This window comes from Takifugu rubripes, chromosome 8, assembly GCF_901000725.2.
Source record: "Takifugu rubripes chromosome 8, fTakRub1.2, whole genome shotgun sequence".
NCBI classification, from domain to species: domain Eukaryota; kingdom Metazoa; phylum Chordata; class Actinopteri; order Tetraodontiformes; family Tetraodontidae; genus Takifugu; species Takifugu rubripes.
In genome coordinates, this window is record NC_042292.1 from 10,877,241 (window position 1) to 10,902,245 (window position 25,005).

The following is a 25,005-nucleotide window of genomic DNA, read 5'->3' on the forward strand; positions in this document are numbered from 1 at the left end:
TTAATCACAAAGTTGTCGTAAGCTTTCACAAACGAAGCACTACAACATAAATAGCGTTAATTTAGCAAAAGCGGAAGTGGCCATGCTGGCAGGCGGAAGTAGTTCGGTTCGGTTTCAACGGTACGGACACAGGCATGGACTGTCTACGTTAGCGAAGGTGTATTCGTGTAGGCTGGAACTTCTGAGTTGCTGTGTAGTTAGAGATTGCAACCCCGCAAGAGTTTTAGAACCCCTTCAAAAATGGTAAAGTACTGCTTCTTTTACATAGAGAAGGCAAGGAGCTCGATGCTAAGCTAGTGCTAACAAGGTGTATTGTTTCAGGAAGTGTCCACCTGCGCTGCCTATTACCTTTCTTAATGTACCCTGCATGCTAACAGGCCTGTGATGATTAATGGCCTTCAATTATTTTTTTTAAAAACAAAGAAATCCCTTATTATGCGTCGAAATTCTAGGCTTTCAATAGTGTCAAATTTAATGTAGATTTTATCCAGTAAAGATAAAAAAGTAAAGATAAAATCGACTATATCTTCTAACCGTCCCATTTAGCTGCAGGTTCTAGTCAATGTCAACAGCTGTGCAGTCAATAAACTTTCTTGATCTAGATGAAATTTACTCAGCTGTATTTCTGTTACCTTTGAACCAGCTGTGTAAACGATAGTGCACTTTATAATCACGTTGGAACTAGTTAGCAAACTCGGGTAGATCTTATTTTACACATCGAGCCCGATGTTTCCTTAACCTGTAACCGAAGGTTCCGAACCTGCTTAAACCAAAGATTCTGTTCCTGCTTAAACCAAGGGTTTTGTTCCTGCTTGGTCTTCTATAGGTGCATTTTAAGTCTGCTTTCTGTCTTGTTGATTCGCTTTTTCTGGCTTTTGGCTAAATTTTGCAGACAAAAAAACCTTGACACTATGATGGTTGTGATACTGAAAATAATGGTTTCATTATTCATCTCAATATGTCAAAGATTCATCACCCACAGGCTGATATATTTAAAAGTGTTTATTCCTTTGATCATAATTTATAGCTGATAAAAACGCATTCAAATGGAGGTGATGAGTTGGGGAATGCTGAGCAGTTTGGAAGCCCAGGTAGCTCTGGTGTCTCCTGTCTTCCTGGTCCTGGGCAGGTAAAAACCAGTGTCTCCATAAAGCAGGTCAGCAGAAGGAAGCATGAGTTCTCTAAAATCTCCTGGGAGATGGCTGGACCGACCTCTTACCTGATAAAACACAGAGCACCAGCAGATGGTTCCCCCCCCCCCCCCCAACACACACACACCCACGTTCTTGAATTGGTTTCTTTTCCCGGTACTCTCAAGGTTGCAGCATTCCCACGGCCGTGCACGTTTGTCTACCACGTTTTTCACCTTTCGTTCAGATTTCCAGGCGAGTGTTTAGATACAGCTCGCTGACAACAGGCTTCTTTATCACTGTTGTGTCTTGTGTCTTGTGTCGTGATCGTCTCCTGCACAACTGATAAGTCAGCTGTCTTCCACATGATTGTGTAGCCAACTAAACCAGACTGAGAGGCCACTGAGAGAACCAAGAGTCTCCATAATCCAACCATTTTACTACCTCTATATTTAAATTTCTGAGATGCTGAATTTTGATTTTTCTTTAGCTGTAAAACATAGTCATTAATATTTAAAGAAGGAGCCACTTGAAATGCATGTAATTGATCTGGTATATGTGATTTATTTTTTGAATTGATTTACACAAATTGGTCAACTTTTTGATGATATTGTAATTTATAGACATGCACACACATGAAACCCTGAGTGAAACTATAAAGTGCAGCAACTAAAATTGAAAAATGATTATTTTTTTGCTGAATGTGATGAGACACAACTGTTGATTATTGTATAAAGTCCACTAATATGATTGTCAACCTCTGAAATATTTATTAAATTCTGCAAATCCAGGCAGGTGTTAGTATTGTGAATATAAACCAAGTTAGCCAAGGCCGTGTGCCCATCACCAGCAGGTTTGTTGTGCTGTAGATTTGGTTGTTAATGCTGTCAGTTGTAACAGATGCAGATGTGCAGTAAATATGGTCTTTTGAAACAGCTGTAATGATCAATAATCAACTTTATTTATACAGCACCTGTTTTTAAAAAGGTAAAATAATGTGAAACAAATAAAATCACATAAAAATCAGTCTAGAAACACATAAACGGACTAGTTGAAGGTAAAATAATTCAGTGTTGGTTACATGTAGTAAAAGAAAACCTCTTTAATAGATTGAGGAGGGTTTTTTAAGACACTGAAGCAGGTTTGTTATATAACCCTCATGAACCACCAGAGTTTGAAATGAAACAGACAAGCCTGAGGTGCAGATGTGAGATGTAAATTCTATTTTTGTTTATATGTCTTAAGATGTTCCAGGTATCCATTTGACTACGTAAGTAAAGTCATTTTTTACCCATGCTATGCTATGCTATGCTATGCTATGCTATACTTTTCAGGGACTTTGGCTTGTTGAGGGCATCTAGAAGAACGATCCCATAGTACTGACCTCCTTCAGCTATGGACAATAAACACTAATCTGGAATGTTGGTTCTGTTCTGTTTTGTGTCTAGATGCGTTTCATGCTGCTGTTCAGCCGCCAGGGAAAGCTGCGGCTACAGAAATGGTACACGGCCACAGCGGAGCGAGACAAGAAGAAGATGGTGAGGGAGCTCATGCAGATCGTGCTCGCCCGCAAACCAAAGATGTGCAGCTTCCTTGAGTGGAAGGATCTAAAGATTGTTTATAAAAGGTAAGTAAAAGTAGCTCATGCTTTAGATTTTGAGTTTCTTCCATTTTTTTCTCTGTTTTGGAGTTAAAAGTGCTTTCTTCCCCCCATGTTACAGTGCTAATTTCCTCATATAAACTCTGTATGTTCTCTCCTTGATTTGTGACAGGATTGGCTGCTTTTTCTTTTTAAACATTTCCATTAAGAGATGTTTTTCTGTTTTTCAGTCAGTAAAAATGATCAATTCATCAAATGATCTTGACATGTCTCTGTAAAATATATTAATTTTGAGATGAGATAGTGTGCTACAAGCTTTTAAGATATTAAAACATCATGAGACATCTGGTCAAGGGTTTAGAGATGTATTGTGGATTCGTGAGTTAAAAACACAATCTACGTCGTAAACTGTGTATGATCTGCACTTCCTCCCATGACCTGTGGGGGCAGCAACACACCCTTGCTGGGGGGGGGGGGGGGGGGGGGGGGGGGGGGTTAGCTTCAGCCTGTCTCAATCTGAAGGGAAAATCTTTGTTGCAGATGCCCCCTGACACATATTAATCTTAAGTATGGCAGTATTTTTGTTTTTATGTGGACATTGATGATGACGAAGATAAAGACAAAAATACAACAACAATATAGAGAACAACACCAGCTAATAACTATATAGTTCTAGATTCAGACTGGCTCAACTAGCTGGTTTGTTTTTGCACGCTAGGGTGGCACTTTAAATAGGAAAGCTAGATTTATTTATTCATTTACTTATTCATTTTTAATCAGTTTGAAACTTGAAAAATGTTCAAATATTGACAGTTGACTTAAAAGATATGTATAAAAACCCCTTTTAGCACAGGTATTGTTGACCAAATCAAATAAAAGTGGCTATTTTTCCAGGTTTAATATTCTTTTTCAAAATGTTGTTTTGTATCCCAATATCACGTATCGTGAAATAAATGGATCATTCCCCCTCTATTATCTACTCTTATAGTATCGTCTACTTTAAAAAGGTTATGAAATAAATTTTACTGTAACTGTTGCTGTTGGTCTGATATTTTAATCCCATGCTGACTGTATTTTATACATAGCAAATAAAGTAACGTAGCACATTTGCATTCTGGTTCTACCCTTCACAGGCCAATAAAAGTCCTTGGCTTCTTATACGGAGGCTGAGCAATATTAAACTTGAGGTGGGTGGAAAGAAGCCCCAGCATTCCAGTGTTATTGATCTACACACCCACACGGTGTGTGTCAGAGCGCATGACTGTAAGCACAATACAGAGGTGGTCAAAAAAAGACGCTAGAGTGTGTCAGTGCCTGTGTGAAGGCATGTGAGGGGGCGAGCAGAGAGGGATTTCCTGCAGCAGAGGGGGAGTAACACACATGTTGAGGGCCGCAGAGTGAAAAAGTGTGTGTGTGTGTGTGTGTGTGTCCTGCAGGTATGCCAGCCTGTACTTCTGCTGTGCTATTGAAGAACAGGACAATGAGCTAATCACTCTGGAGGTCATCCACCGCTTTGTAGAGCTTCTGGATAAATACTTTGGCAGCGTAAGTAATTGGCTTTTTTTTTTTTTTTTTTTCCTCAAACTTTGAGTTATGTTGAACCGGTTCTTCATCAATAATGTAACGTTAAATATGAGTTACATTTAAAAAGGCAAAAGTTGTTTGTTAATGAAATTACAGGTTTGAATATTTTATTTTAGGGAAAAATAACACTGTTTCGACTGTCCCAGGCTGAGGACACACGAGAGGATTTTAAAACTGTAGCAGATACCAGACATGGTTATTTTAAGCACTTTAAACACCAAGTCTTTAGCTAATTCGCTAGGGTGACGGCTCATGGGCAGGAGGCCTCAGATATACTGGCGTGATCAAATATGACCTCAGAGGTCAAACAAGTTTGGCTCATGAACAAATTCGGTAACTAACTGTTTTTAACAGAAAAACGACATAATGGCTTGCAACACACGTTGAGCAAACACTCGTGTTGTTGCCATAGTTACAGGCGCATTCTCTTTCGGAATAATCTAGTTCACAGTACAGTTGAAAAATCCGGATTGCAAACTCTCAAACAATTAATAATTCTGAGTTTTGGGCGAAGGTCCAACTTGAGGGTTGGACAAATAGTCACCCGACGAGCGTCTGGGACTCACAATCTGTGTAAAAGTCTAGAAATCTAGAGACGTTAAAATCTTCAGGGCTGAATTAAGGGTAGCTAACAGCCCTCATCGCAAGGACAGACAGAATGAAGAGTACAGGTAGATGTATGTTCATCATTACTGTTTTAAACTGCCTCAGATGAAATTAAAGAGCCGTATAAACTATAATGGGACCACCCATGTGCATTCACACCTGCAGATGTTCGTGCTGAATTTAGAACGTTGTGTATCTTTGTGCAGGTGTGCGAGCTAGACATCATCTTCAACTTTGAAAAGGCCTACTTCATTTTAGACGAATTCCTGATGGGAGGAGAGATTCAGGACACGTCTAAGAAGAGCGTCTTGAAGGCCATTGAACAAGCAGATCTCCTGCAGGAGGTAAGCTGGCCTGAACCCTCCTCGAGAAGGCTCCGCCACTCACAAAGATCAAGTTCTCTTCTCTGTAGGAGGACGTAGGGAGAGACCATTTTGATTTTAACAGGCAGTGTAGAAATACAGATGATCTAGTAACTATTGTCATTTAGGGTACGACATCAAAGGGTCGTTTCAGACCTTAAATAATGCAAAGAGCACAGGTTGAACCATGACTTCACAAAACAGCATTTTAATTTGGATTTGTCCACCAAAGCTTTGATAATTCTTGGTAGCAGGCTCACAAATTGCTGCTCCTGGCTGGAAATGACCCAACTCCAGTCCTCCGTGGTCCAGTCCAGGTCTTTCAGAAACCTCAATTTCAGGCTGTTCGCTCGATCTCATCGATTCTTCTATTTTAAGGGTGTTTTCACACATTAAAGACCCAAACCAGACGTTGTACCAGCATTCACACATGTTTGGTCTCACTCCGGCCAAACGCTGCACCAATGACAGAGCGTCTTGTTTATATGTGGAGCGACTACTGGGAGATAATGGTTAAGGAGGGAGACGCACACTGGTGTTCACACTGACCCAACCGCACCACACCAGGACCAAGAGTTCAGCTGGATCTAAATCCTCCCCCGTGCTTGAGCCCTTCCCCTGGCAGCCTGCCGTGGACCTGTCTACTGCTTTGTTGTCACCATTGTTTGATTCTCAGCCTTGTTTGTTTTTTTGGGGTTTTTTTTGAGCCACTTTCTTTAATTCTGAGAAATTTTAAAGAGTAAAGCCAGAATTTAAACCCTTTTCCTCACTCAAAATCTTTCCGGATGAGGTGTCCTTGTGCTGGAATTCCAAAAGCACTGGAATGGAACGGCAACGCTTCGGCTGTATTTGACTGTTGATGCAGAAATGGATCATGAGGTGCTCCTGTGTAGTCATTCTGGTACAAAGTTTACTTCTAAAAGTATCTAATTCAAGAACTTGGGAGGTTTGGTGTTTGGCAAAGTCTCACCTGTCAAGGTGTAAAAGGGGGGGGTGGGCTCTTCATCGAAGGAAAGAAAAATGCAATCATCAGTTTTAGTTGTCATCACTGATTCTAGTCTTGAACACTACCGTTAGCTTCCATGTTTTTCCCAATGTTTACCACCGTGTTTGTCAGCATGTTGATGTCAGATTGTCACACATTAATATAAACATGGCGACGGTCTCTGCAGCCCACCTGGCCGTATATACACGCCGCTCTTTTCAAGTCTTTCTGGTTTTCATTCACAGGAGGACGAATCGCCCAGGAGCGTGTTGGAGGAGATGGGCCTGGCATAGCACAGCGGCTCTGAGAGACAGTACAAACCCGAGCAGAGGAAGCAGGAGGGACGGTAGGACGCCATGGGACCGACGCCATCGGTCCTGTTGGTCTGTACCTCTGGGGGGAGCAACTGAAAATGAAAGATTCTGGCAACAACTGATCTTTTATCTCTGTGTGTGCATGTGTTACTGTGACAGGGAGAGAATTGGATATTTAAATATACCGCGTGTTTGCAGGGGAATTTTTAGAGATTTGAAGGGCTCATTAAAATTTGGGGGCTCGTATTTGCATATGGATGTCTGTATCATGCTGATAGAGAGGGAGCAAACCTAATGGTTTTTATAAAAAAATAAATATAAATATACAGGATTTTGTCATCATTTAAATTAGATCTGTAATGTTTGGTCTTTTTTGTTATCAACAATATCCAGAAAAGGCCGTAACTATTTATAGTCTTTTTGCAATATATATATATATCCCTCATGGTCGTCACCCTCACATATATGGATTTTTACAAAGCCTTTTTATTTAAAGTAAAAATTAAAGTGAAGAGAGTAATTTGTGTGATTTAGAATATATTCTAGCAGTTTTCAGTTAAATTGAATAACTAGATTGCACCAATTCATATTTTTAAGGTAGACTGTTTAACATAACAATCTACATTAAAAAAAAATAATTGAATGTGTTGAAATTAAGACAGAAATATTAATATAAATTACAGATTTCACAGTGGAAAAGCAGAAATTTTAGAGCCTTTTTCCTCTAGATGTTTATACTGAAAATATTGCTTCAGAGCACCAATTTATGGCTCTTCTAAAACTGAAATGATGAAAAGTGTGTAATAACCTGAGCTGTGGATTGTAATGAACCAAAGAATAACATGAAAATATTGTACGCCATGCTCAATGGAATCGAGTCTAGTAAAAGGGGACAAAATGATGGTGATAGTATAAAACTGTTGATTATCATTGTGTTTTTACATGGGTCATTTTACAAGGTTTTATTTATTTCAAAGTTGTTTTGGAAATGCTGTTATGAGCAGTTCAAAACAAGAAAAAAGGTCCTGTATAAGTGCTTTTACTGTAACGGCTGGATGTCGGAACCCAGTCCCAGAGGGCCGTGATCCAACCGGGCTTTCTGACCTACCCGGAACTGTTGGGTTCAGCCTTCAGCCTGGGAGGACGGGAAACCCAGCTGGGATTCAGCCCTGGAGGACTGGCTTCCACACCCCTGTTTGAACTCATATCGTGTCTTTTGCTTTAAGCGACGTGCTTTTTAAAACTGCAGTACGGCAACATCATTGAATGTAAACTGCTGAGAGAGTTTTTGACCGTGTGTTTGCAATGAAACTACTACTGATGAAACTGAACCTTTCAGTGATGGGACATGTTAAATTGATCAGGTTCAAATACGATGGAGTGTAATGAGCAGATAATCTGAGACCTGTTGCCTATGTGCCGAAGTGTCCTTGGGCATGATGCGAAGCCCCAATTTGAAAGAAGTCGGCAACAAACGGGGTCAAAGGTTATGAACACCGACAGATAGGCGAAAGCTTCCCTGTGACCTGTGCCAACGCTGTACGATTGTCACTCGTGTGAATGTAGCTCTGAGCATATGACGCCTCACCACACTGGTGCACCACCTCCACAAGAGAAGGAATTGATCCTTGATGGCTTCCACATTAATGTCTGCGCTCCGTTCTCATTTTAAGTCAGAGTTAGCCGTGTGCACATTTATACATGCCAGAAACTCCTTATTTCTAAGATGTTGTAACCTGATAATACTGCAGTTTCTTTCACTGAAACGATTCAAGTCCATTTAATGTCGTCAAGAGTGAATCAAGTAACATTTAACGAGATCCTTTAGCAGGAGAGATTCATTGATAAAACAAAATATCTAGATTTGGTTTATTTAGTTTTTAAAGGCATGGAGGTACAACAAGGTTTTATCTATCATCTTTATTTGACGGTATGTGAATACTGTCAAAGATGAGAATCTTTCATCTTCAGTTGGGCTGGATATTAGCAAGTTTCAGAAATTAGAACGTAGCTAATGTAAGTATTTTTTTCGCTAGCTTTGATTTGTTCATTTCAAGCAGCCCACATTTTAAATATTTAATGTCGTTTTTAATCTCTTCTACTCCTACAGAAGAAAATCTCGGGTGATGAAGCTGACTAAACTATTTCTATGCAGTAGTCTTCGCTTGTGTGTTTCTTAGAAACATACATTAGTCACACAGGCAGGTGTCAACCCATCTCCTTAGTAAGATTAAACTAGTTAATATATTTCACATCAAGAAAATATCAAATTAGTAGCAGTAAAAAGAATTACTCCAGGTTAGGAGAAGCACAGGAATAAGAGTTAGGCTCTAGGACAGATTTTTTAAGGTCAGAGCCAAAGATTTGTGAGATAAAGGGAAGGACATGCACCTGTTAGCAGTCACGCACATTAAGGATCCAAACAAAATCTATACCTTATGCTCTCTGTGACGAACGTTAATCAACCACTTATATTTAATAACATTGTGAATATTTAATAACATGTATCTTGATTAAAAGGACAGTGGTCCTAACATACATCCCAGTGAGGCGTTTTCTCCCCTTTACTCTTAGTATAGAACTCTCTTAACTCTGTCGGAGTTCTGGTCAGACTGACCGTGGTCTACTGATTAGCATATTTGCTAGAGAACTTCTATACGTGCTGTCCCGGAACAATCTCTGTAGTTTATTTTAAATAAGGGCTCATGTTTTTGCAGATTTTAAATCTAATAAAAGCACGAATAGCCAATGGATTTGCAATTCAGGCATCCTGGACAGTTGGAACGCCACCTATCGAAGAGCAAGGGAAAAATGCTGTATTTAGTTGGTATTTCTTAGTGTGACGAGCCGAGCGATGCGATGTCAGGAATAGAACCTGTCGGTACTAAACACAAAATCGCTATGAGGATAAAAGAAATGGTTTTGAATTTGGAGTCGACTTTTTATTCTGCGACATGTTAATATTTTATTGTGGTTGCAGTTGTTTTATTCAGTTTTGGCACGTTATTCTTTATAAATAAATCTACAGAAGCTAATTGAGGCTCAAATTTTAATTGCTGCATTGTTAAATCAGAGCGGGCTGTGGTTTTGTGCTGTAAAATACATCTTAAACCTGTTCAAGTTGATTGATTTTGTGTCCCAGGAAAACTTTAAAGGTCACTCAGTGTCTGAATGTAATTTTCTAAAAAAAATAAATGGTTTTAAATAAAATGATTGGTGTTATTTCTGATCTATTCCATGAGCAACTGGGACTTGGCTTTTTTTCCATTTTGCTGTCGTATGTACAGCAGCAGGTCCATTTGTAGATGATGGTCTTCCCGGCTGATGAGAGCATCAATATTGAATTTTACCTTGAAACATTCACAGCACAAATATACAGAGAGAATTACACGCTATTACAGCAGCAGCTCTTAATTTAACCCAAATTCTAAAGAGATGCCAATTTTTGACCCTGCACACGTTCACTGAACACAGAAACCACCTGATGGGTTGGATTGAAGGCTGCTGACGTTTCGCCCGGAGACACTGGACACCTTCCACCTGCTCCCACTGGTGAGCACATTATTGGCCCTGGAACATCCAGGAAACATCAAGAGGGTCAATCGAGGATGTCAAACATGGCCTGTGGCCAGAACTGGTTCATACCAGTGGCCAGAACTGGTTCATGCCAGGGTCCAGTGAGAACATCGGCACAAATGTCTTTTACAAAACAACAGTTTCTTATTCGCCCACAAGGGGCTTGTACAGTGGAAATGTTACTGTCTGTGGCCCCTTATAACTAATAACGTCTTTGTCTAAATGTACGTAACAGATAACGAAATGTATGTGTATTACAAATAATTTCTAGCTCTTGATAAATTGTTCTGATTAAACTGGGAAATACTTTGTTTTTCAGGTCAGTATGACTAAACGGCTTAAACTTGTAGCTCCACTATGATCCTTACATTGTCATACACATGTTTCTGGGGCTGCTTCTTGGACTCAGTAGTGGTCAGAGAGAGGAGGCCGATATAGTTAAGTTGTCGGCCATGTTGGAGGACTTGTCCGACCTCCTCCGTCCTGGAGGAGGTCCACCTGTGCTTTGTGATTGAGAGATACCGCCACTCCTTCCTGCCCACGGACGTTATACAGTCTTATCGGCACATCTTGTTTGGCCGTCAAACATATGTTGTACAAATATATGATGATAAATGACTGGTTTAACTGCGGATGCATATTCTTTGGATTGATGTGCACGTTCCATTACGGGTGCATTTCACTGCATCTTCCTGATCCTTGTCTGGAATGGATAGGTTTATTTTTACAGATGAACCGATGGGCTGATTAGGTTACCAAGGTGAAACCTTCTAAAACCTGCTATCGCTCCCCCCTTCTCCAGTTCATCCAGCTGCTCCAGCACTGCAGCTAATTGGCGGCGTGGGTGGGTGGGTTTGCGGAGAAAATCTTGTGAACGGAACTCAGCCCAGTGACGTCAATGGGGACTGCTGACGCGGGAAGCACGTGAATGGGGAGGGCAGGGATCTGAAACAGCTGCAACCACCGCCGAAGTATAGGGAGGGAGGGAGAGAGAGAATAGGAATCCCAAAAGAAGCGGAGGAGAGAAACTCCAGCAGTGACGCCACAAGCGCAGAAACAGAGGTCTGCGTGAGACTCCGCGATTTCAATGTGCACGAGGAGAAAAAAGGCGGAATTCCCCCGCTGAACTAAAAGTAAGTGTAAACTTTATATCTTTTGTGTTCATCGCATCAAGGTGTATTTTCATTATAAGGGTCCTGTGGGGATTGTTTAACAAATCTTCCACAAATTCATGTAAACAAAGGCGGAGCAAAAAAAAAAAATCTTAGTTGAATCAGTTTGGATAATACAATTTCTAATTTAATAATGTATTTTATGTTAATTATTTTTGACATTTTTTTTTAACTTCTCTCTCTGCTCTTACAGTCAAACAATGTTTATATGTGTTTTTCCTCCTAAGTGGTCTAATTGATCTTTATTGGTCATTACACCTGTGGCGACTGCGATTGTTCACGTGATTCTCCCCCAGCGTCATTATCCTCTTCAACACCGTTGTGCACGAAATTAGCGTCATTTTCCGCCATCACCGTTGCAGCTTATTTTGCACAAAAAAGAGGGGGGGAACAATGCAAATCACAGAGTGAAGCTGCGTCAGTAGGTCTTTTTGTGCACGAACATATAACCATGTAAATGATCTGATTCTGGTCCGTTGTTCTGTAAAATGTCTGCAGAAAACCGATTCTTATCTTTAATGGTTCATTCTAACCGAGGAAGTGGAATTAGGTTTGCAGAATTTTATTCTTTTTTTGTTCCTTAAATCTCTTTCCAATGTAAACAACAACAAAACAATGTTTCAGGTCAAAGGACCGGTTCTTCTTTTATGGGGATGAGAAGTGACACTATCATGTTGATTTTTTCTTTAATCTATATAGAAGGAAGTCTGTCATATTAGAAGCTTCTTATCTTGATAATGGCTTGCACAATTGATAGAAACCTCAGTCCAGGCCCCTTTGGAATGTATATACAATTAAATAAACATCTTTTTTTGTTGTTTTTAAAATGGATTTATTAAATGGATAGATGGATGGGTAAACAATGAAATTACTGTGACAAATAATAATTGAGAGTAGAAAAAACATTACAAATAATTTGGATCAACAGTCATTATTGACTGGTTTTCCAACTCCTAGCGTCACAGCGTAGTTGTTTTTGTGTATGTATATGTATAGGTGTACATAGACACGTAGACAGTCAAATTTAAGAAAAAGCCACTCAAATTGTTGTCCATAGTAATCACCACTATCTATTAAAGGTTTAAGTGAAAACCAACTGCAAATATAACAAATTAAAATACAACTGAGTACTTAAAAAATAGTTGCCAAAAGTGTGTAACAGTGTTTTGTCCAATCTTTAGGTCCACATCACAACTAATCACCAGTCCTACTGTGAGCGGCAATGATTGGGCCCCATGATGCCTCAAGTGCCCTTTCCATCCTCATCATCCTGACAGGATCATCCTGTCTTCATCTGGCCATGCCCAACCCAAACCGTATCCCTGGGAATGTCAATGACCCACACACAGATACTCTCCCTAGGTTGTTGGAGACATTAAAGAAAGAAGATAAGGAGGAGGAGGAGGAGGACCTCTTTAAAGATATGGATCCCCAAACATTAGCAGCAGTTTTGGTGGAGTCACTGAATCATTCACAAGTAGCAAAAAAGAGGGACGGCAAAGAGCAAAAGGAGGATGTGAAGGTTGAAACAGTGGAGGGTGATAAAGAATATGTAAACCAAGATGTGCCAATAATGGAGAGAGCTGACCGAGACAGGCAACTGGAGTTAGAGTTGATGTTAGCTGCACAAGGGAAGGAGCAAGACAAAGAGAGGGAAAACGAGTTGAAAAAAGCCCTGGAAGAAGAAGAGAAAGTAACTGAGAAGGTGACTAGTCACACCACAAGCCAGGACATCCATGTTCAAATGGAGCAGCTACCCAAAGGTCCAGAGGAAGGGGTGGAAAGTCAGCAAGACGTCTCACCCCGGGAAGGCCCTGACAGCAATGAAGAGGAGGAACAGCTCAGCCCCGAGGAGCTAAAGAGTCTTGAGACCATGATGCAAGTATTTCCCCGTTTGAACACTGTCACCAAGAGGGAGCAAAGTTTAGAGCAAAATGAGAGAGACATCAGAGATTATAGTAGCTACAATGATGTTATACCACTGAACAAAGGCAACAACCTAGCAATGACGAAGAAGAAACTAAAATGGCAAGAGGAGACACAGAAAGCCCTAAACTTCCCAACATTCGGCAGCAACTTTATGGATGAGTTTGAGAATAATAATTATGATGGGGGTAAGACAGAGCAGCTCCAAAATTCAGTTGAGCAAGAGTTACTCGCAGATGATGAACCAGAGGAGAATGACAGCGAGGACGCGCTGAGCCCTGAGGAGGAGGAGGCGCGCGCTAAAGCGGAGCAAGAAGAGATGAGGAGGCAGGCCGCTGAAGCGCAGAGGGCCAAGATGGAGGAGGAGAAACTAGCAGATATCGCTTCTGACATGCTGCTGCGATACATGGGAAAGCAAGGCAACGGGAACAAGAAGCACAGCTCCAATGCCATGGAGGACAAGCGTTCTGATGAGGAACAGGAGGTGGCAGAGGAGAACGATATTGATCCGCAAACAATCGACAAGCTGATTGAGATTTCCAGCAAGCTTCATCTCCCTGCCGATGATGTGGTGGATATCATCAGTGATGTGGAGAAGAAGAAAAAGAAGGACATGCCCTCTGGGGTATTCCATCAGCAACCAAACATCGTGCCTCCCTCCTTCTCTTCTAAACATGTTTTAACTTCAATCCCGATTTCAACTGAACAGAACCGACCTCCTGTCTCTAAATTTCCGTCTCCAGCACTCAGTCAACTCAAAACCTGGTTCAGAGACAGACCCCTTTCAAAATCACCAGATATCTGGGGCAATCTTCCAAAACCTCTACTTGCCAATAGAAATCAACCCAAGACTTTAAACCCATTAAAACAAGAATTCTGGATCAAATCACTCAAGCCCAACTACCCATTTTACCCCTATTCTTACTATCAGAGAACCCCCTATCCGGTGTACCCCTACTTTTTCCCTCCCCCTCTAAGATCCAAACCTCGTTTTTACAGTTCTCAATCTTCTCAGAGCAGCAATAACTTCAAGGGAAACTCCCAGGATGAATCTTATTATAACGTCCCTAAAAAACACCTCTACAGTTGGGTCCGTCCCCCACCCAGATCCCCCCCTACAAGCTTCCAACGAAAGCCTTACTTCAGCCGCTACCCTCACCCATTCTATCCGTGGACGTTTCAGCCAATTCTCAGACCCCGTTATCCTCCCCCAGTACCTGCGATCCCTCCACAACTGAAGAAGTATTATTACTCGGCGTCGGCCCATCCAGCGATGGCAAATGAATTTGACTGAAAAGTGACTAAATGGCGTACAAGAACAAGGAACAGAAAAACGACAGACAGGAAACAGTACCCTTTCAGTTTTCTTCTACTGGTGTTTGGTTTTGTTTTACAACTGTAACAAGTTTCTTTCTCCTGTTTTGACCGAATGTTTTCGGACCAGGACTTTACAAAAGACTTTTCTGATGGGCTGAATAATGTTAATGAGGATGTTCATGACAACTGCTCTGTCAAATTTTTTTCTTGCTAGAACATTTTCATTAAATAACAAGCATGGCGTTCTCCATTGCTATGGTTTGCAGCACTATTACAGGAGGGCAGTCTTATGCTGTTTCTTGCATTAAAGATAGTTTTAGCATACTTCTGTAACATCCACTTTCCTTATTTCAGCTATTTTACTAAATGTTGGCCACTGGGAGCAGATATCTCATATATATTGGGTAGAAAAATAACCCAACCCACCTTCAGGCTGCGAATACAGTTGAGAAGTATCATAAAATGACATCAGAGTCCAGTTTCCAGTGTGTTTTTAATATGAAAATGTAATTATAAAATCTAGTTTTATGCCATATTTCCCATTTAATATATACTCACTTGCATTATATAGAAAATATCACATTGCTGTAAAAGATGACTCATGCTTTGCATTCAACTTAAATCCCTTTGTTGCTATGGTAACCAGCCCTGGCAAAACACTGCTTTTGTTTTTTTTAGAGTTAAGCTCCTTTTTTTACATAACACATGTAACAGGCTGCTGTTGTTTTCCCATCTCATGTTGAGGATAAACCAAATGTATCAGGACGTTCTACCACATCTGTTTATAGCACTGGGGGGGAAAAGTGCAAATTTTTTTCCTTTTTCCTTTAATTTCATTGCACATGACAATTGTTTGTGTATGTTCAGGTGACATTTAAACCATAATGTTAAAATGCTTGGATGGATGATGGAGTGCTGAGAGTTCCCCCATAATAGTTTTTATAAGACATTTTATTCATATTTCACAGGGGTCAGGAGGTGATGATGCAGTTTGGTTTCCTCAATGTTTTGGACATTAATGGTAACCTCCAAATCTCTGCAGCACTCTCACTCTCAGTGCAATATTATATCAGATGTACACTGAATGAAAGTATTTTATAATTTTTTAATATATATTTTTTTCATTAAGCAGGGAATTTCAGAGAAAAAGACAATAAGAGAAAAGCTGAGATTTGACAAGACAGACCAAGGGAGGGAGAATACTGTCTGCATGTATGTTTATTTGTATTTGAAAAAAAAAAAAACACTATTGAAGATATAGAAGCAACAATCAAAAAAAAACTTTTAAAAAAAGAGCAATGACATTCGTGGTCCTGAAAAGTGCTGTCAATGATTGTGTTGTAACATCATAATAAACATGCGTTGCTGGATGTAAGTATGCGCATGTCTTTTGCTATACACAGTGAACCCAATAAAGTAATTTAAAAAAAAGACACTTTATGGTGACACGATAGATTTTTTTGTGAGAGAAGGGAGCAAACATTGCCACAAACAACTTAATTCACAGTAAGTGTTAGTCATGGTCATAACGCCAATGTCACATAGGAAAGTTGCAAATGTATAGAGCGATATCAAACTGAGTATTTGATTCTGCTTAAACAGATTTTCAGTTCATTGATGATCTTCGCTAAACACTGACTGTTTTGAGGCAATCAATAAGGCAGAGTATTCAAAATTAACACAGGGATTTGTTGATGTGGAAGCAAATTAAATATTGAAAAAACAAATGCATGCAACAAGGACAGAAGATAAAGAGATGGCACAGCATCGGGGGGAAAAGAAACATGGCTAAGGAGAAGACTGGTTAATAGTTGCAGTAATGCACATAGAGGAGAGCTGCAGTGATTCATGTTGTCACGTGGTGAGGACTGGGTGACTCATCTACCAACATCATCATGCAGCCACTGCAGAGCGTGCACACACACACACACACACACACACACACACACACACACACACACACACACACACACACACACACACACACAGAGTGAGAGATAGAAAACACTTACACTGCATATACTGTATATCCAATCTGTCTAATACACACATCTATGCACATGAGGCTGAGCATAGCGACTTCAAAGAGAAAGAAAAAAAAACAGTACAATTAGAGAATAAGCAATTAATGCATAGCCAAGTAGTGGTTTCTTTAGATGATGATTCTGGGTGTAGGAGTAATACAATTCTTAACAGTGTATATTGAAATTGTTGTTGTGATTTCAATGTTTTTTGACTAATGCCATATGGTACTTTGGTGTATGTGTTGTATCTAAGCATAGCTGTTGCAATAGCTTTAGCCAGAACATCTTATTATCACGCCAGGTTTTTTGACAAGTAGAAGAAATAAGGCGCTTCAAAAACCTCAGTTGTTCAACCAACTAATATTGCAGATACTACAGTCTCCTGTTACCGATTACATATTATTTCAAATATGTTTAATTTTTGTAGGAGCAATGTTGGACAGGGCAGTCAATCACGTTTGCGAGTTCAAAATTAAGTAGCCAATCCGCATCTCAAATTCTGCCCTCGGCAAAACGTGTACTCCACTGGTAGCGTGGCCGAGCGGTCTAAGGCGCTGGATTAAGGCTCCAGTCTCTTCGGAGGCGTGGGTTCGAATCCCACCGCTGCCATGTATTTTTTTAAATGAAGCATGTACACGTAGCTTTAGAATCAAAGATCAGAATCAAAGAAACCACCATTTTTGTCCTTCACACTCCAGTCCGGAAGGTGGCAGTAATTCACCAACGAGATGGTTGCCAGTCGCAAAAAACCCCCAGAAGAAGTAAAAGTAGTAGTAGTAGTAGTAGAAGAAGAGACAGAAGTCTTATTGACGTTTCTAGAGAAGGAGGTACACTACACCTGTGTCCTGGCTCATCCAATATATTTTATTGTAGCTAAACTGTTGGCTCGAAGATACTTAGTGGAGCTCGGCTGTTGTGTGCACTACTGATATTGAATAACTGTGAGTGTTGTTTAAGGTGAAATGAAGCCGCCACCTCGCAAACGAGCTAAAGTGGATCGGAGCCTGGAGGAAAGATTGGGATCACGCAATTTATTGTCTAAATGGCAGCAGCCGGAGAAGAAGAAGCTCCTTAAAGCCCTGAGAATTCTCGGCAAGACCACTGGAGGAAACGTCGACATCGATTACGCTTTCTTACAAAAAAGCATCGTTACCCGGTCCGTGTCAGAGGTGCGTTTTAACGTGTTGAGGAGATATTGACAATGAAACTTCTATAACGACATTAATGTTATTTGTTGAAAGGTTTTTGTCATTCCCCAGCAGGTAACACCAGCTTTTACCTGCTCCCAGTTTTCTTTGCAAAAGCTTAGCTTCAGTTGTGTACTTGGTAGGATAGAAAACCCGGCCGGGGTTTGTCGGACTCGGTTGATGATCTCTGTCTTAAATTTTATTATTTCTTTCTTTTACTTGGACCTTGCTATAAAATCACATGGCTGTCAAACTCTGCCTCTTCTTTTGTCTAGATTGAGTGTGTGGTTGAATCACTAAAGGATAAAGTGATATCAGGTGCATTGCAAGAACTGAGCAAGTGGAAATCACAGAGGAATTTAAGAAAGCCGATTGAGATTTGGAAAGACATGGCTTTTTCTGTCACTGGAAACCTTGAAGAACACATTTCCACTGCCTTTTCTCAGGTATTATAATCAATGCAGTTGCCATGTTGGCAGTAAAATGTCACAAACGTGAATTATGAATTGTGTGCCATTATTATTATTATTATTATTATTCCCCCCTGTGTTTTTGTTGTTTACTCAGATGCTGATGGTTTCATCTACGGAGCCTTGTACTCTGGCAAACTCCGACCCTCCCCACGTACACAAACCACCCAAAACCACCCATCTTGTTGGGCGCACGGTTCCTCTCAGACCAGTACCGCATGCGCCTTTTTCAGGTAGGTGTCTGTTTTTTTGTCATCTTCCCTCCAATTTTTGAAGCCCCTGGCGGGCCCTCTTTAAGGCCCCTGTCCAAGTCTATCTCTATATATATATATGTTACTTTTAGAATATTTACTGGAATATCTAGTTACTAGCAGGCTAGCTACTGCACAAAAGCATCGTGTGTTTGGCAAGTGAGCGAATGCTCTAAAAATGATTCAATTGTAAGATCGGTGAAATTTCTGGATGAAGAACCCGATTTGTTTTTGAAAAATCCGTGGGAAAATAAATCTGGATCATGACCTCTTTCAACTTTTTTTTCCTTTTTTTGGTTGCACAACGCAGCCCAACCAGTGAACAGTGGAGGGAGGTTGAGGCCTGCAACCCCCCCCACATCTCAGTCCGCTGCACCTTCACCGGCAGCTGAAAAAAGCCCCCGTTCCCCCTCAGCGACGACACAGAGCGTTGACAGTTCTACAGTCCAGCAGCCGTCGGCCCATCATCAAACTGCTGCCGCTACCCCAGCATCTTCCTCACCCGGTCCTGGCACGGCCCCACCTCCAGCCACCAGTGCAACGCCAGTTTCCAGTGTCTCGCCTACACCCGCGACCTGTAATCCTGCGACAGTGCTTTCCCCATCGGCAGCAGCAGCTCACGCCCGGTTCGGGCGCACCAGCAAATATGCCACTACAGACAGTCCCAGAATGCTTGGCGTCAAATGCGTAGTGGACTTTGAAAAGATATATCGCTACCTGAGTATGATACACAAGCCTGACTGGGAGTGCCATCTCACGGCGATGGGTAAGACAGTCCCCCACCACTCATGACATCCAACCGTGGGTCTACAGCCAACATTCTGAGTGATTAACATGTAACTTCTGCTGTTAAATGACTTGACACGATGGTCACCTTAAATCTGTGTGGCTGCTGGGTCTTTTCAGAATAACTGTTCTGGTCCTGGTTGATTTTTTTCCTCTTGTCCTCTAGAGAGCGCTATAGTGTTGGATCTATTGATGTCTCTCCCAGAGGAGCTGCCACATCTCGACTGCGACAAACTGTACAAGCATCTCCTCCAGGTAAGGGTGCGTGCACAGCACCATTTCTCATGAAATAGCAGGAGCTTTTAAAAAACGTGCACGTGGCCTGGAAGAAAAAATAGATCAGATTGGATTCTGCTCAGAATGTCCTGGAAATAAGTTGTGGTCTCGTAAAACATTCCCGAGTCACACATTTTATTTGTGTTACGAAGTAAACAATACTGACATGCTGCAACTTCTGGGAACAAAAATGAATGAAAATGAAACGTTTTTAGCAGCACAGGTGATCGGCATGTTCCATCCCAAATCCTCACCGTCTATTTCCTGGAGGGACTAGAGAACAAACCCAGTGATGGAAGTAAACATTGCTATTAATGCAGAACAATCCCGTCCCATCTAGTCCAGATTTTCTGTCCTACCTGATGTCTCCCTCCCCCTGATGTCTCCACACACACACACACATTTACAGTTGTGCTCCTCCTCTTCAGGTGTACAAGTGCCTGTCTTCCCCTGCTCACTCCAGCAATGCAAAAGAGATGCTGGAGGCGCTGAGGCGCACGTTTGCTGGCCAGACAGAGACAGAGACGGGGACGGGGAGCGGCCCAGCTGGAAACGAGACCGCGGGGCAGCAAGACACCGCCGCCGCGGCTGATCTGGGCGATGTGGCAGCTGGTGGAGGACAGAAAACGCAGCCAAATGAGTCATCGCGGACCCAAAATACCCCTAAGCAGTCCAGCAATGCAGATGTGACAGAATTCAGCCCCCCCCCTCTCAACCCCTTTATGATCCCTTTGGAGATGTTGAGGCGCAAGTAGTTCCTGCTGCTTTTATGTTCATATTGATTTATTGCGTGTTGGTTTCAGTATCTTAGAAACAGTCGCAGAGTTTGGATTATTTTCAATAATTTCCTGTGTTGAATATAATAGAAGTTATTACGCAATATTATATTTATGTATTTGTATAAAAATTAAAGCTATATACATAATGAATGATTCCTCTCAATTGTCCCAACGATTGAGTATCGACCAAAACTACAGGGGTGAAAGGACATCTTACATAGTTTTGAAAAATGACGCAAAAGAAGTTTACATTTTAACATGAATTAAACTTATTTTCTACTGGCCTTGTTTTATTTTATGATTTTTGCTATGAAGCACAAAAGCCTAATAATAATTTAATAGCCTGGAATCAAAGCTACATGTTAAACGATGCACACGCTGATCTTTTATTTACCTTCCAAATTATGCCTTTAAGTCAGTTTATAAAGATATTCTTGGAGGGGTGCTTAAGGAAGTTTTTTAATTTTAGTAAAAATGATCTTAGAAATAATACATATGTGTTTTCTACAACACACACACACACACACATATATATCTCATGGCAGCTGAAATTGCATACATCATGAATTTCAGAATAAAGAGCACTTCCGGTATAGTGCCACGAGGAGGCGCTCTAATATAAAAGAATTAAACCGGTAAAACCTGAATCTAATGAGCATTAAGTCATGAGTGTTATTTAAGTATTGAAATCCACGTAAAGTAAATCCAAGTAAAGGTAAAATGCACCTTGCAGTTGGTTTGGGTTCTGAAGTATAGAATCATTGTACATAAAGTCATAATGTAGTGCGAGAGAATGAAAATATGGATTTTGTGGCAAAAATGTACTAAAGCATCAAATCATTTGTTTGCTTTTGCTCTTTCTTATTCATGGTTAAAATAAAACGTCATCTGGAATGTTGGTTTACATATTCAGTCCGTAATAACATAAATAAAATAAAGGATAAATAAAGGATCCTGTCAAACTTTGTGAAAATTGAAACCAACATCCATCTTTTCATTCTGTCCCATTCAGAGGTTTATGCTTTATACTATTAATAAACACAGGACAATGTCCCTCTTGTAAAACCTGGCAGAGACGCGCTTGTTGGGCCTCGTAGCTCAGCGTGTCCACATGGCTGAAAAAGTATAATAATGTGCTTTTAAATCCATTTGTATAGAGCGCTTCAAGAGCTGCTTTCAGAGCAGTTTGTATGGCTGCTGAGGAGGTCTGGAAAGCCACAGCTGTTAAGTGAAGATGTGGCAACTTTACATGTGCACGTGTGTTTTATGAATAGAGTTTGTAAATTTCTGTTTAATGAAAGTCAAGAGGTGCCAGCAGATTAAAGGCAAAGGTAGCGCAAGGGCTTAACAGGGAGGATCCAAACCAAATAAACGGCAAAACTGCTTTGGGCCTTTTAAAAAAACTTAATTCGTAAAGAAAATTTGCATAATGCATACATGCTTTGTTGGATATTTCAAAATATCAAGCAATATGCGTATAACTGAATTGGACTGCTGGACGAGTGAAGGCGTCAGCTCCAGGGAAGGGCTGCCGCTGCCGCTGCCGCTGCCGCTGCCGCTGCCGCTGCCTCAGGCGGCAGGAATCATAGAGAAAACCTAGCTCTCGGTCTGTGCGAGCCCTTATGCTAGGAAACACTGACACCGTATCTACTGAGGACAAGAACCAGCCTCGTCAGCAACACTGAGAAACTACAGTCTTGTCCAAAAGATTTTTCTGAAGGCAAATGAGGATCTCAGGTACCATCAAAGAAATAAAGGATGCAGCAGTTGAATCAGGGTCACGATGGCCACCAGACAACCACCTGTAGTTACTTCGACTGTGCTACACCTAAAAACAGGTGTGCGTGGGGCCTCCCAGCAATGGGGGCCCTGGCACTTCATCCTGGGCGTCGACACTCAGACTGCTGAACCCGACTCTGGGCAAACGTTAGAAAAGGGATGGACGGACGATCGACAGCAGAAACGTAAAAAAAAAGTACATACATGCAAATGGGAGAGTTGGTTTAGTGCAGCACTGGTCTGAACTGGTGGGTGTGGAAAGACACTCGGGCAGCTGGACACCTAACAGACTGAAGCGAATAGGCGGGAGGAGGGTGCAGCAGAGCGTACGGCTCTAGAAGCTCTCCCAGATATCAGCAAAGGTTCTGGACTGCTTTGAAAGCGCGGAGCGGAATCTTTAAATGGATAATGAAGCCAAACAGGAGCCAGCATCGACGTAGTTATTCCGACTGAACGCAAACCCAAACAGGACGCCCTCATTTGAAGGCATTAAAAGCCTTATAATTCTTCCTTCTATATCATCTTTACCACTGTGTGGGTGCATGATGGAACGTGCACATCGATGCAGCACAAAACAAATTACGCACACGTGCACGCAGCCTATAATGTGTACCGAGAACGTCTTGGTAAGCAATGATTGGAGGACAGAGGGAAAAAACAAACTGCGCAGCAGATATGAGGGTGGAAAGGAAAAAGATTGATGTGTTCTGCCCAGTCAGTGTTGCTGCAGTAGCAATTAGATAATAGGTATGGATCTGCAGCACGCAGGCTGCTCAACACCATTAGAGATTAGCCCCAGAAAGCCTTCGCTGCCTCTTGGATCCGGACCTGTTTATGGCCTTTATGGAATCCATGCAAAGACCTGTCGAATTCTCTTCACCTGCGACAAACACACACTCACTCCTTTTTCCAAGGCTCTTCTCCGGTTTCAAATTTTTGGGAGAGTTCAAACCAAAGTCTTGTCATGTTGTCCTCATAAATAGTATCTATAGATGGGGCGTAATTAAGTGGATCCATCATATTGCACAAGCGAAATATGCAATTTATGCAAGATCCGGGCGGTCTAGATAGAAGCAGACAACAGCATCCCAGCTTTTGGGGTAGACATTGATTATGTAATATACAGTCGGCGGTGGCGCAGTGACTCCTGTTATTTCCTTGAGGGCCGGGAGCCAATAAACGGAGACAAATGAAGTAATGGAGAGAGGAGAGGGAGAAGAGGGGAGCATTAAAGACGAAGGTGACCAAATGTGCCGATGTTGCAAGTTGGCATGCCAGCGTGGGCGGCTTCATCTTCGTATTGCAGAAGCTAACCCCCTTTTGACAGCAGGGAGAGGGCGCTGTGTTAATTCCATATGACGACCATCTGTGGTTGCTGAATGCAGCACTTCCTGGTGTGGGGAACAGATCCACCTGTCTTACATGTGTGGCGGCTCTTACTTTTAAGACAGTAACCGATTTCCCATTCATCACTTCATTTCTAGTAAAACAGAACACGGTTAATGTAACTGTACTCATCCAGGATTTACACGGGGACAGTGAACAGCAGACTCACCACAGAAAGCGGGCTACACCCCCCAATATACAGGGGTCCTACTAGGGGCACCACAAACACCCAATGGACCACAGACTCCCGAATGGAAACCCATTAATACCAAATAAAATTATACAATGAAAAAAATAATTACAATTAAGTCCAAGGTAGTTTTCTTTGTCCACTGGACTGGGTTTCTTCTCTTGAAGACGTTTCGCCTTCTATCCAGAAGGCTTCTTCAGTTCTGAAATCGCTGGGGAGAGAGCTTGAAAATATATAGCCCCTGTGGACCATTTGCAAATTACGTCTTCAAGAGAAGAAACCCAGTCCAGTTGACAGAGAAAACTACCTTGGATACAATGACCTGGATGATTGAGAATCTACACAGACAATTACAATTAAGGTAATATAAGGATAAATGAAATAACATTGTAAAAACTGATGGGAGAATAATGGTAAATAATGGAGACCAGTAACAATGGAAGGCAAGTTGAATCATTAACCCTGTTTCACATGCAAACAGGGGCTTCCAGCTGCACAGAAGAACTGAAGAGTGGAAAGGCTGCAGAGAATTCTAGAAAATGTGACCGGCTGCTCCGCTAAAATGATGGCGAAGGACTAGCAGATGAATGGCAAAGACCGAGCCGATGAGCCGCTCCAGGGAGGGCAAACGCGGCCTGGAGTTTCCCCAGAGTGCTGTGACATTTACAGAAGGCCTGTGTGAAGCTAATCCGGGCGAGAAGCCCCCACAAAGCCCCACTGTTGGAAAAAGAGAGGCAGAAGAGGACACAGTTAGCTCAACTGGATAAAAGAGTAATGGAAGAACATTCTGTGGAGTGAGCGACATAAGATGGTTCTTTCTGTCAAAGAATGATCCCACGCCAGGGGTCAGAGGTGCTTACAATGACCCCAAACACACCGGGTAGTCCAGCTGCATCTCATTCCAGGCCAACAGAAAGGTTGGCCAGTTCCTGGTCCTACATCCCAGATTCATCCTGTAGGGTGGCACCAAACCAGCTGTTTCCGAGGCACCACCAGAGAAACAGCCCATATTCACTTGATCAACGTTTGGTTCAGAATACAATGCATGGAAATTAAAACTATCAGGATTTTAAGCTTTCCTCCTGTTTTTAAACACACTGCTATTATTTTTAATGTATTTTTGTGTGAAGAATTTATAACAAAATGGTTAAAATGAATGGATTCAACATTTTTTTTATTATTGCAGTAATTATATAATCCTTGCTACAAAACCAGAAAAAAAACACCCAATGAATAATTACGCATGACGCATGAAAAATACGCATCATTCAACAAAATCTAAATGTAACAATAAAATATTGTAGA

The 25,005-nt window shown here is 41.4% G+C and overlaps 3 protein-coding genes and 1 non-coding gene across 5 annotated transcripts; all 4 read left to right on the forward strand.

Moving 5' to 3' along the window:
• The first annotated feature begins 65 nt into the window (after positions 1-65).
• Positions 66-9,791, forward strand: ap1s1 (adaptor related protein complex 1 subunit sigma 1). 2 transcript variants are annotated; one of them, XM_003966755.3, is made up of 5 exons: positions 66-243; positions 2,579-2,757; positions 4,167-4,275; positions 5,127-5,264; positions 6,513-9,791. In XM_003966755.3, exons 1-5 carry the CDS (start codon positions 241-243, stop codon positions 6,558-6,560), a joined length of 477 nt encoding a protein of 158 aa, XP_003966804.2. In that variant the 5' UTR covers positions 66-240; the 3' UTR covers positions 6,561-9,791. The 2 variants fall into 2 exon arrangements, with proteins under 2 accessions (XP_003966804.2, XP_029696235.1); XM_029840375.1 differs by lacking the exon at positions 66-243 and adding an exon at positions 1,109-1,129.
• A 1,345-nt stretch (positions 9,792-11,136) lies between these two features.
• On the forward strand, positions 11,137-15,942 carry vgf (VGF nerve growth factor inducible). The gene is made up of 2 exons (XM_029840845.1): positions 11,137-11,290; positions 12,511-15,942. Exon 2 carries the CDS (start codon positions 12,552-12,554, stop codon positions 14,547-14,549), a length of 1,998 nt encoding a protein of 665 aa, XP_029696705.1. The 5' UTR covers positions 11,137-11,290; positions 12,511-12,551; the 3' UTR covers positions 14,550-15,942.
• A 1,181-nt stretch (positions 15,943-17,123) lies between these two features.
• Positions 17,124-17,205, forward strand: trnal-aag (transfer RNA leucine (anticodon AAG)). The gene has a single exon. It is a non-coding gene; the product is annotated as a tRNA-Leu (tRNA).
• Positions 17,206-17,372: 167 nt separating this feature from the next.
• Positions 17,373-20,629, forward strand: snapc2 (small nuclear RNA activating complex, polypeptide 2). The gene is made up of 7 exons (XM_029840808.1): positions 17,373-17,423; positions 17,554-17,765; positions 18,059-18,229; positions 18,351-18,486; positions 18,815-19,270; positions 19,457-19,545; positions 19,995-20,629. Exons 2-7 carry the CDS (start codon positions 17,559-17,561, stop codon positions 20,319-20,321), a joined length of 1,386 nt encoding a protein of 461 aa, XP_029696668.1. The 5' UTR covers positions 17,373-17,423; positions 17,554-17,558; the 3' UTR covers positions 20,322-20,629.
• Positions 20,630-25,005: the final 4,376 nt, after the last annotated feature.